This window comes from Schistosoma haematobium, chromosome ZW (genome assembly GCF_000699445.3).
Source record: "Schistosoma haematobium chromosome ZW, whole genome shotgun sequence".
Classification (NCBI taxonomy): Eukaryota; Metazoa; Platyhelminthes; class Trematoda; order Strigeidida; family Schistosomatidae; genus Schistosoma; species Schistosoma haematobium.
This window is the reverse complement of record NC_067195.1, coordinates 8,593,474-8,605,258: the sequence shown is the minus strand read 5'-3', so window position 1 is coordinate 8,605,258 and position 11,785 is coordinate 8,593,474. Positions and strand designations below refer to the sequence as shown.

The 11,785-nt window shown below is 33.0% G+C and overlaps 1 protein-coding gene across 3 annotated transcripts in view; it reads left to right on the top strand.

The window, feature by feature from the left end:
• POLR3E_1 (DNA-directed RNA polymerase III subunit RPC5) overlaps positions 1-10,523 on the top strand; it is a gene marked incomplete at its 3' end in the record, with an annotated part of 32,826 nt that extends 22,303 nt beyond the window's left edge. The window contains exons 14-20 of one of the 3 annotated variants that reach the window (XM_051210313.1): positions 495-926; positions 1,240-1,670; positions 4,249-4,497; positions 5,285-5,410; positions 6,271-6,350; positions 7,775-7,974; positions 10,310-10,523. In XM_051210313.1, coding sequence (XP_051070301.1) covers positions 495-926; positions 1,240-1,670; positions 4,249-4,497; positions 5,285-5,410; positions 6,271-6,330 — 1,298 coding nt within the window. Of the gene's footprint in view, positions 1-494; positions 927-1,239; positions 1,671-4,248; positions 4,498-5,284; positions 5,438-6,270; positions 6,351-7,774; positions 9,830-10,309 lie in introns of those variants that run through there. The other 2 variants (XM_051210314.1, XM_035734312.2) reach the window with 2 other exon arrangements.
• Between the last annotated feature and the right edge of the window lie 1,262 nt (positions 10,524-11,785).

The window sequence follows — 11,785 nt, the reverse complement described above, 5'->3', positions numbered from 1 at the left end:
TTTGCAAGATCATGCACTAGTTTCCCAGCTGCATTTTTCACTTGAGACATTTAGAGGTAATAATTGGTTAGTCCAACTAGATTTGATTAAGCCATAGTTCACACGTATTGTTTATAGATGTAGTAATGTTATGCTATGTCAGTAATTGGCCAAGTACAAGTTTATGTATTTAGCTTCTAGCCACATTGTTTGTATGAGAATTAATGCCACTACTGAAATACAAGGGGTTGCGTTCGTACCTGCAACTTGTTGATTTGAAACTAATAGTTTGACCCGACCCATCCATGGAAACAATTGATTTCGTATTAGTTTGTTTTTTTATAAGTATGTGTTTCGGTATCAATATGCGTCATCATTACGTCATTTAGTCGGGAATTTTCTTATCGCTAGCACTTTGTTGTACATATTTTTCATTTATGTAGTGAGTGTTAATGGCATATCCATTTTACACTGCACTTTCCTTTATGTGATTTTTATTACCTTTTTATTTTAAGATGGAGTTCGACGTAAACGTAATCCTGGACAACATTCTGGTGAAAGTGGTTCAGATTCTGACAGTGGCTTCAAATCACTTGTTTCAGGAGTACATATTTCAACCCCTAGTAAAAATACAAATCGTAAACGTTTACGTCAATCAAGTGTATGTCATACAACAGATACTGATAAAGATGCCAATAATTCATTAAAACCACCTGATCGGAAACGTGTACGAACTCAAAGTCTTTCATCGAGTTATTCTTCTGGTTTATCATCTCCTCATTCTACTACTACAAAATTACCTTGTCTTCAAACAGATGTTGTACCGTCAAAATTTTGTATACCTACTAGTCCACCACCTGTGAAAATAAATTCTCCGAAACTAAAAGTAAATAGTACACCTATTTCTTCAGATCTTCCCGATAATTCATCAACTGCATTATCAACAAGTAAGTTAAAGTAATATATATAGCGATCTAAGCTACTAAAATTTAAGCCAGAGAAAGGTGTATGTGTGTAGGTTGTCACACGTAGTCATGCCTACATGTTCATCCACACATAATAATAATAATGACAAAGAAATGGATAAATTGTTGCTATTTTTTTACAACACTGTCTGTTAAATAAGTTAATCGAAGGGCTTGACAAAATTAACCGTAAGCAAACTTAAGTGGAAAAAAGTGCTATCTTTTGCTGTAAGTACTCCGTTAGAACATTTATTGATTTCAGTTCGATTCATTTTCGTTATTTTTTTTAAAACAGATTCATTTAATAATCAGACAGTTGGTTGCAAACTGGAACCTCCTACTCCTGAGGATCGTGATCCAGATATCCCTACTGCTGCTGCCGCGGCTAGTGTTACTGATTCAGAAATGAATGAACTCAAGCTTAAACGTTCTCCATCATCCCATGATATATCTCAATCAGCTATCATGGACAACGGTCACAATGATACCAATAGTAATACTGAATTATCTAGTCAAACAGATCTTATTAGTAATCATATTGGTTTACCATGTACACCTTTACAATCTGTTAATGATACTAATATAGACAATAACGACAGTGTTTTAAAATTTGACAGTGACAATGAAATGCCAGAATTATTAATGAATAATTCAATTAATTTTGTAAAAAATGTTTTAAATACTCAACCAATTGTAGCATTGTCAGCATTGACAAAGGTTTATCAGGTTAGAAATAATATTTCCTTTATTGTTTTGTTCCGTTGATTCACTTTTTTTCGTTGCTTCCTTTTATTCTTTTCTATAGTATATACTAAAGAGAATTATATCAGTTTAAGGTATTATAATTAACAGTATTCTTAAGTAGTTTTTTTCTTTATTGTAGCTAAGTTGAAATATACACATATGTAGAATGTTAAATATTAACCAGTTCCAACCTTAAAATGTTTGAGTACCATACAACCTAGTTTTGTGTTAAATAATGCAGATTAAAAATGTCAACGTAACACGACTTTCTTTAATGTTACCGAATAAGTATGAATTCTGATTTGAAGGCATTTTATCGGTTAACAGTAAAAAAATGAATTTGTGTGATACAATCATCACACAACTATAAAAATATCTAAATTGAATTGAGGGAGAAGCTTTGATGATCCTTTGAAAGCAGTAGTAAAGCTCATGTACCTGAAAAGCTGTGGGAGTCTCTGTGGCAGTGTTGCAGATGAGCTTAATCTGTGCATAGTACGGGATAAATCCCCATATAAGATTCTTAACCACCTTTATCACGATAGCGTCATTTGCATGTCTTTGAATAATCAGATGTTCGATTCAGTAATATAAGCGTTTTTGTAATTCGCTAATGAGATTCGATCTATTCAAACTGAGGTTGTCAGTTGTTCGCTATCGCCTAACGATTGCTAATCTTCGACGGCTAAATCATGTAAGTTCCAATGTGATGCAGTGCAAAAATTTGTCTGCTAATTATTCAGTACATGTTAACATATTGAAACACTTTTTTAGTAACTCGGTTACACTTTATGTTTTTTGTTCAAGTGGTCGAGCATGATCTACCGATTTTAGTCTAGTTGTAAAAGGCAAAGAGGTGATCAATATATAACATAATAGTATAGTGGGAATGATAATTATATTATGTTAACAATTGTAGATTTATCGCAACTCCCTTCTTGGGCCATGCAATTAGATAGCTTTAAACGTTATCTAACATAGTTCAGAATATACACCAATAACCACTGTGGTCTAATATTTGTTAACCATCGTTGTCGTCAGTACTGTTTTTTTTCCATTGTCACAAAGATATATTTAAAAAGTCTTTATTGTTGTTTGAAAGTTGTTTGCACTAGATCTTCACTAAATTTCAACCACTTATATTTATCAATAACATATTACCAAACATATAATGATATCCATAAAACATTATTTATTTAAACACATGAACATTAGTACAAGGAGGCACCAAACAGATATGCATCACATAAATCAATCGATTTGTGTGAGGGCTGTGATACTGCCCAGGTGCCCAAACCGAAGCAGGTAGTTTTCTTAGGAGGCCACACCCCGAGCCTTTGACCTAAAGGTCTAATCCACAAGGCAGTGGAGCATCGTGAGGAGATCCAGTTCCATGGTAGCCGGTGACCAACAATTGGTTCATACGTCATTTGTTTCTTTAGGATCCTGGAGCCCATGTACACCATTGGTTTGGAACCAGTGTTTTCCAACTCCTCTAGGTGGATCCTCCATATCCATCAACTCGGTTGAAGCTACGGACATTCGCTTTTCGTCCTCTCAATTTCTGACTGGTGGACTGGTTAGTTTGTCTGGCAAGGTTTTCTTATGACATGCAACTCATCAAGGGTTAAATCTTGAATTGATGCGAATGTAGGCGTTAGAATTAGAATAAATGAAGAATTGAGTTGTATAAAGAGTTAAAAACTATTTTACAAAGCCATTAAAATTTGTATCTCTGTTGGCGAGTTTTAAACATTATTTATTAAAAATAAGAACTTCACAAACAGCTTAGCTAAATGACGCATCAGAATCATACCTTACTAAATAATTATACTAGTATTGTGAATTATTAGCGCTTTGGTACATATAGCTGTCTCTTGTTGCCCATCTTTTATTTCCGTAATTCACCGTCATTTTGTTGTAAAAAAATGCACATCGTTGTATACTTAACCCATGATCACTATTCACAAAGTCATAATTTTGTTGAACAGTTGAATAACAATTTAGCATTCTCTGTCTACATCAAAATTTCTTTGTGAACCAGTTTGTCACTCTACTCTTCTTTATAGAGACTAAATGTAAGATACTGAAGTATGTGTCAGTATGAACACCATGCAGTGACGAAAATTACTCGTTATATATCATATCTATAAACTTAATACGTTTTAACCTCATTTGTTGCCCATTACAACGTTCTTACGAATCAATTAAGTTATAATTACAATTTGACTAGATTTTTTTCCGAAATGATATAATAATGACTGATTTGTAATTTTTAGTTTATATCAGGGACTGACCCATAGCTAGATACCCAATAAAGACAAGAAAGCACTGGACATCTGTTTCGTCCTAGTATAGGACTCGACAGTATTCATGTACGGATTCCACCTGTTGTTTTGCGGCAAACTTCGTCTACATCCGACGTTTTACATTCCTAAATTCAATCCAGTGCGTCATGCTGTTCAGTAGTTATCTAACTAGTGTCAGTCCATGATCTAAACCGCGAAATTCAGTAACATCCTTAAATCGTACAATATATATGTATATTTATTTATTTCAGCAACAGTTAGGTAATTTTGATGCAAACTTCTATTCTACACTTTGGAAGAATAGTCCACCACCTCCTCCAGGCTCTGAAAGTGAACGTGAATTGTTAAAAACGTATCTTTTGAAAGTTTTACAAACAATTGATGCACGTCAGTTAACAGTTTGTTGGCCAACTATACCAACAGCACTTGAAAAAGAACCATTATTTGTAATAAAAGTAGCTGGTCCAGAATGTGGAGCTGTCAGTGAATCAATAGCACAGGTAAAGTGTTGTGTCAATCCATACTTTACATTTTTTTCCTTTTTTTCCTATCTCGAGGGGACCTTTGACGTTAAATTTCAAATACCCCTCTAAACTTTGAAGACTTCACGCACACTTAAATTAATAACTCTCAGATTTGAAATGCCAAGAAAAGAACAAGAGAAAAAGTGAACCGACAGTGCAACACCCATACATAATGCACTTATATTTAATGAGGAAACCGATTTACAGCAATTAGAAGTAGTAAAACATACTGTTGAAATCCCATAATGTTTGTACTATTCGAGGTCTTGTAATAAAAACAGTGCTAAGGGTCATTTCCTGAAGGAAACACATTGTCACGACTTCGCACTCCGACTGTGAATTTGCTGATTTTAGTCACACGATTCCCCAACTGACTTGTCTTAGATGGTAATATATGTCTACATATACCAAATATAGTTTCTTATATTACATTCTTTTGTGTTAAGGCTAACAATACTGCTTGTTGACTCGAATCAGAGCAGGTTGAATGGAGTTCGAATCTCCTAGAGGTTACTGAAACAAATACACATTTCTTTTCATATGAATTCGTTTGCTTTAAGTTAAGTCGTGAACTGATTGATGATTCCAAGTCGTCAAATATTCATCATAGCTGAGACGTTCAACTGATAATTCCATAAGTAAGTAACGTGTAGTTCTTCTAATTTAAATTCATCCATTCATAGAGAGAAATTTGTCAGTTGAATATGTATTCTTAAATAATAACATTATTAAAAACATTTTTTCATAATAATTGTATTTCTAGTTCCGTGATATAATCTTAGCACTTTATGAATCTTTGCCAAGTTTCAAAATGAAAGATTTACAAGAAAAATGCCCAATCTTTCCACCAAAAGGCATGTCTGAAAAAGCTATGCGAACATTCATTAAAGTAAGTAGAGTGATTGTATTTTTATGATTTAAGTTACATCCTTCTTGTCTTTCGTAACCCTTGATTTATTTAATTACAATATTTTCATTCCATGATAATTCTCCTTTCGTTTGTACAAAACTCGGTACTAATAATGTGAAACTGATAACTAGGATCAGATGGTCTCCGTATTCAGCTTAGTTCTTCTCTATTGATTCAGGCAAAATCTATGTCAAGGAAACAGTGATTTTATAATCTGACATTTCTATTTATCACTTGTCAGTCGAACAGTTACTATTATTTTTAGGATAATAAGTGGGTTTCCGTATGATACTATTTGAACCTGTGTCTTTCATATACATATACTTACTACTGAAATATTTACTAGTAGGCTAATTATGCCAACTAAACTTTACCGGCTATCACAATTCAGTAACCTTAGATTGTTTGCCCGTATGCTAGTTCCTTATAGGATTTTTTCGAACGAGTGTACACTCATTAGTTAACAGAAGATTTTCGTTTAGAATGTGATGAAATTTGGAAGTCGATCGGGGTTATAAGAAGAACGGGAGAGGAGTAGCTGCGAATCTAGTTACACTGTAAGACAAATATCCTAAGGAAAAAATAACTTAGTCGGTTCTATTTACAATCCTTTATCTTTGTATATAATACAAAGCTAATTAATTAGAAGTTTCTGTAATTAACTTTGAGTGACAAGTGTCTTTTATATTGATGGCTAGTAGTACTAGCTAGTCGCCAATTTGACTACTCTTTTTTTCATCATAAAATAGTTATTTAAATACTATTTCTTATATTTTATACCACTTATGTTTAAAAGTACAACTGAATTTCGTATTATTTTTCCTTTATTTTTCATCAAGCAATACTGTATATTCAGACATGGGAGATACTTTCTACGTTGTACTGTTTCTGACGATTAATCTTTTTGAATAATCACTTGGTGAGTTACTGTACTTTCCCATACATTTTCTTTATGCATACACACACTATATATATATATATATATATATATATATATATATATATATATATATATATATATATATATATATATATATATCATTATGTTATTCATGCAAGTATTTTTCAAAATAAATTGATTTGAGATTCTAGGTTAAAACGGTTCTATTTAAATGAATCAATATTATGGTCGTCGGTTATAACTCTCTTCATTATTGTGTTCTGTCTGATTCAGTTGCTTACACACATCTAACGTTTTATCACTCAGCAGAGTGAATGTTTGTACAAATCACTCGAAAAGATTTATCATGTATTATATTATACACTACTTTGTGGTAAAAATTATTTATCGAACTTTTTCTAACTGTGACATGAATATTGATTTTAGTTTGGTGAACAATACTTATAATAACCCGTCTACTTTTCCATCGGTTATTCAACGTGTAGCCTTGAAACAGCATTTGAGCCGTTCAGGTTGTCTGATTTATCAGTAATCAAAGATTTTCAAAATAATGGCAACTTCATTTTAGGACGTTCTCATCATTAAGACTAAGCGTTTTTACATGTTACAATATATTTCTCAACTTCATTCGTATCTGGTACGGCCGAGAGTGGGGTGTGTCTGCTCTCCCTCTCGAAATGCTCTCACATGGCCACGCGTGTACAGCCTCTGTCAGGGAACCCCAGCTCACTGCCTTCTCGTGGCGGGGGTGTTGTTTACGAAAATGAGAGGATAAAAAGCGAATGTCCGGCGCTTTAACCGGATTTCAAACCAATGGTGCACATGGGCTCCAGTATCCTGAGGGAACCAATGGCGTATGAACCAATTTTCGGTCACCGGCTACCATGGAACTGCATCTCCTCACGATGCTCCACTGCCTTGTGGTCTCCTAAGAAAACCACCTGCTTCGGTTTGGGCACCTGGGCAGTATCACAGCCCTCAGACATATCGAATGAGATTTGTGTAGCGCATATATATTTGTTGCCTCCTTATACCAATATCTTTGTGTTAAAATAAATAAATAAAAATAGAAATATCTTTGTTAATTTCTTATCACTGTGTTAAATTTTCCTGGTGACTTGTGTCGATATATAATTTTTACCTGGTTCCATATCATTTTATATCTGACGATCTGACTGTTATTATAGCAAAATGACAAAGCATATTTTGTTGATTATTAAGCAATACTAACTAGCTGTTTCAATAATTAACTGTAAACCCATCTTACAAATTAATTAATAGTTGCAAGAGAATTCTAACGACAGTATTCGTTTATCATAATATCATATTTTGTACAGAGATGCTGGTTGATACTGTTTGTTTATTTAATGTCTTTACTTCTTTGGTTTTGTTTTAAGTTTTTAACCGCGCTTTTTAAATTTTTTTCTGTTCTTCATTTCCAGAAAGAATTCAAATGGATTATTATCATTATTATTACTTCATATATTGCTTACCTTTTGTATGTCATATCAACACAATTTGTATATTATAACTTTCTATTTCTTCTTGTGAATACTTTAAATTTTGCAATAAATTTATTGCATTGTGTATACAGTTAAATATGTCTTATTGTTTGACTTCAATATTTTTTGTTACACATCCGGTAAGTGGGAAAATACATTTCGTAAGAATCAGCTGATTAGCGTTTCTTTTACTTCTTTGACGTACTTATATGTTGGTACGATTGAGAAACTAAAAAAATAGTCTTGGCATCACAAATAAGCAGATAATACTGTAATGAAATAAAAGAGGAAATATAAGTAAAATATAAAAGAAATAACTAGACAAAAATAGAATTTAGTAAGAGATAAATTTCATATTAACACACGATTATATAGGATTTCTTTGAGTTGAAGAAGTTCAGTAGTTGAAATCATTAGTCACTTGAAGCTAGACCACCATAGAAAGCCTGGAAGCACTGAATGTCCGTTTCGTCCTAGGATGGGACTAAGCATCCACGATCCCGCTCCCCGCGAGGTTCTAACCCAGGACCTATCAGTTTCGCACGCACTGCTGAGGAGTCCCATATTAGGAAAAAACGGTCGTCCAGTGCTCCCAGCTTTTCCATTGTTTTCCAATTGACTCATGATTTCAACTATTGAAGCTACTAAAATCTCCACAAAACCCCTTCTGTTAAAGTTCCTTCCATTTTTATGAATTCAAAAGAAAACTATAGCAGGATTACCATTAGGTTAACTGGTTATCGTCCTATCTCTTTTACCCGATCCCAACGCTGCCGTATAATACATGGTATGAAAGCTGCTGAGATGACACTTGTGAAACATATCCAAACCGCTGAAGACAGTGTCGAATCTCAGAGTCACTGGCTTTCATGTCCTGAATTGACAGATACGTGGTAATTCATCCACTTTGGCTCCAAATATGAAGAGGTCAGGAAGTGTAAATGTAGGCTGATTAAAAGTCAATTCAATTATCGTTGGTATAGAACGGTAAAGAGGTCTTAACTGCAGTGGTAATAATCAACGATCGACAACTCTCAAGATACTTATTTACGAAACAATCAGAATGAGATTGAGATGAGCCCCTGACTCTTAGTGACTTTATAAGTTTCATATCTAATTGAATGAGAGGAACAGTATTGGGGATTGAAAAATTAATCCTGGAGATCTTTTAATGGTGGCAGTCCATTTTTAGCAGTTATATTGACTGTGATATCAAATTTAATCTGGGGACTCGGCATTATATCATCTGACCTCTCAATATCTGGTCGTTCCAGTTTATAAAAAGGAACAGGGATTTACATGTGATAAATGTGAATGGGTTAGTTCGCTTAATATAATATCTAAAAATAAAAGTCTTAGTAAGCATACGTCTCCGAACTAGGGTTCGCTATTAATAAACTAGAAAAACTCGATCACATTTCAGACGTGGACGTATCCATTAAATATTCGCACTTGTCATACGAATGCTCTTACATTTATGTTGCTGTTCACACGTGAATCCGGACTTAGTATTTGTCTACTCAAATAAAATTGGTCTATCGACTAAGATACTGAATTCGAATGGTCGCTAGCTTGTTTTTAAGACCGTTGCAGTTTAAACTCAGACCGAACAAACGGTCACAAATTAGTTGTTTATGCATTCCAAAAATCGTTATTAAATATTTGTTATTACTGTTAACTATTTGAAGTCGGTACCATTTAAATACTTTTTTTCTAGTTAAAATTCTATTTTATGCGTGAGGTTGCTAACCTCACACCTAACTCACATTTATGCCAGTTTAGGATCGGCATAAACTCGAAAATAGCTCCGAGCAGAGTTATTTAGATTCGGAAGAATTATTAACATAGTAAACCACATATCAAACTTATTTACTTCATTTGGCTAGGTTGTTTGTTTTTTCTAAATCAAATTTCATAACTAGTAATTAGTAATGAAATGGAGTTAATTAATATTTGTTTAAAATGATTTCGTTTCCTGTATTGGTTATTATAAAGATTTGTCATTATTATTGTTACTATTATTATTATTATTAATAGTAGTAGTAGTATAAATTTTTACAGTTGATCAAACATTTTGACAGCTTCATTCTTGTGAAACCAAAAATTTATTTATATGTAAAGTTGTCCTAGTTCCGTTTTAAAGCATTTTTAATCATAACTTTTAATTCTTTTTTTTGGTACTGTCATCTCCTTAATCAAAGAGGTTTTCATTTATGTTAATTAATCCTTACTCCCTTCCATATATATACAAATCATATAATATTGAATTTATTATCTCTTTAGTGGTTCTAATTTGATACTATAGTAATTATTTGTTTAGTATTGTTATTCTATCAGGGTTTGTTTTTCTGTTTTAATTTTAAATACCTCAAATGAATTATAAATCCATGTAATTCACCTCTCCTCTTAAATGTTCCTCATTATATGCATAAATAAATTGTGCATATTTCATGTCATTTAAAATATGTATTGAAGTGGAACGTGTACTGCCAAGCTAATGATAACAATAATAATAATATTAGTACTTGTCGGAAGTTCGGTGATTATCTTATATTAAAGCATATTTTCAACAACAACATAAACAACAACAAAAACTTTTTTGCGCGTGATTGAATTTTTGCAACGTATTTCATTCTAGAAGAAAAAAACAACAAACAAAATAATTCAATTGTAATAACAGTATTAAAATGATATTTTGCTAATTAATTAGTAAGAATTCCATACATATATTAATGTTATCATGTTAAAAGTTAACAATTCAATGGTATACAATAGTATCAATTTCATTTTGCAATAACTTGGTTTGCTTGTTCGTTTGTTTGTTTGTTTGTTTGTTTTTACAACATGACGGTTGCTATTAGTGATGTATGTAATTTTGAAGTAGGGAAGTGTTGATTGTTTTATTTTAATTTATTTTTAATTATTCGTAAATTGAAATTTATGGCAGTGACTGTTTTTTTTTCTGTTTTTTTTTGGTTTCTACAAAATGAAAAAAACCCACTGATTTTTTTGTTTGTTTTTGACAAAAAATGTTTTTTCTATGATAAAAAAGAGAAACCAACTTCCGTTAAATGTCAGATAGAGATTTTAGTCTTTGTTTTATGGAATTAAATTGTGTATTATGATTCTTTTTGATTGCAGAATTAAATAAGGTTTTGCTATATATATATATTTTCTAAATATAAATCTCTAAATGAATATTATTTAATTTATATATCCATGCAAATATTGTTATGTAATGTTAAAGTAAGATGGGTTTGACAATAGGTTATTATCAAAAAAGAGAGGTTTCACACTTTGAACCAAGAAGATTTCTATTAATAAGAGAATATATAACTCATCCCAATGCCCTGGTAGGGCCGGGAGTGTGGTGAGCCTGCCCTCCCTCTCGAAATGCTCTCACACGGCCACGCGTATACAGCCTCTACCAAGGAAGTCCTACTCACTGCCTTCTTGTGGCGGGGGTGTTGTTTACGAAAATGAGAGGATAAAAAGCGAATGTCCGGCGCTTTAACCGGATTTCAAACCAATGGTGCACATGGGCTCCAGTATCCTGAGGGAACCAATGGCGTATGAACCAATTTTCGGTCACCGGCTACTATGGAACTGCATCTCTTCACGATGCTCCACTGCCTTGTGGATCAAACCTTCAGGTCAAAGGCTCGGGGTGTGGCCTCCTAAGAAAACCACCTGTTTCGGTCTGGACACCCGGTCAGTATCACAGCCCACACACACAAATATGTTGTGGCGCATATATATTTGGTGCCCTTTTGTACCAATATTTATGTGTTGGAATAAAAAAATTGTTTGAATATCTGGGCTACCTGTTTCTGCCATCTGAATATTTCAACAAGTTATCTGTTGTCTTGTTTTTTTTCTAACATATCATTATACCCATTAGTCGTATAACCTATTCAAGAGGGTTTGTGAAAAGTTAAAGACATTTCACTG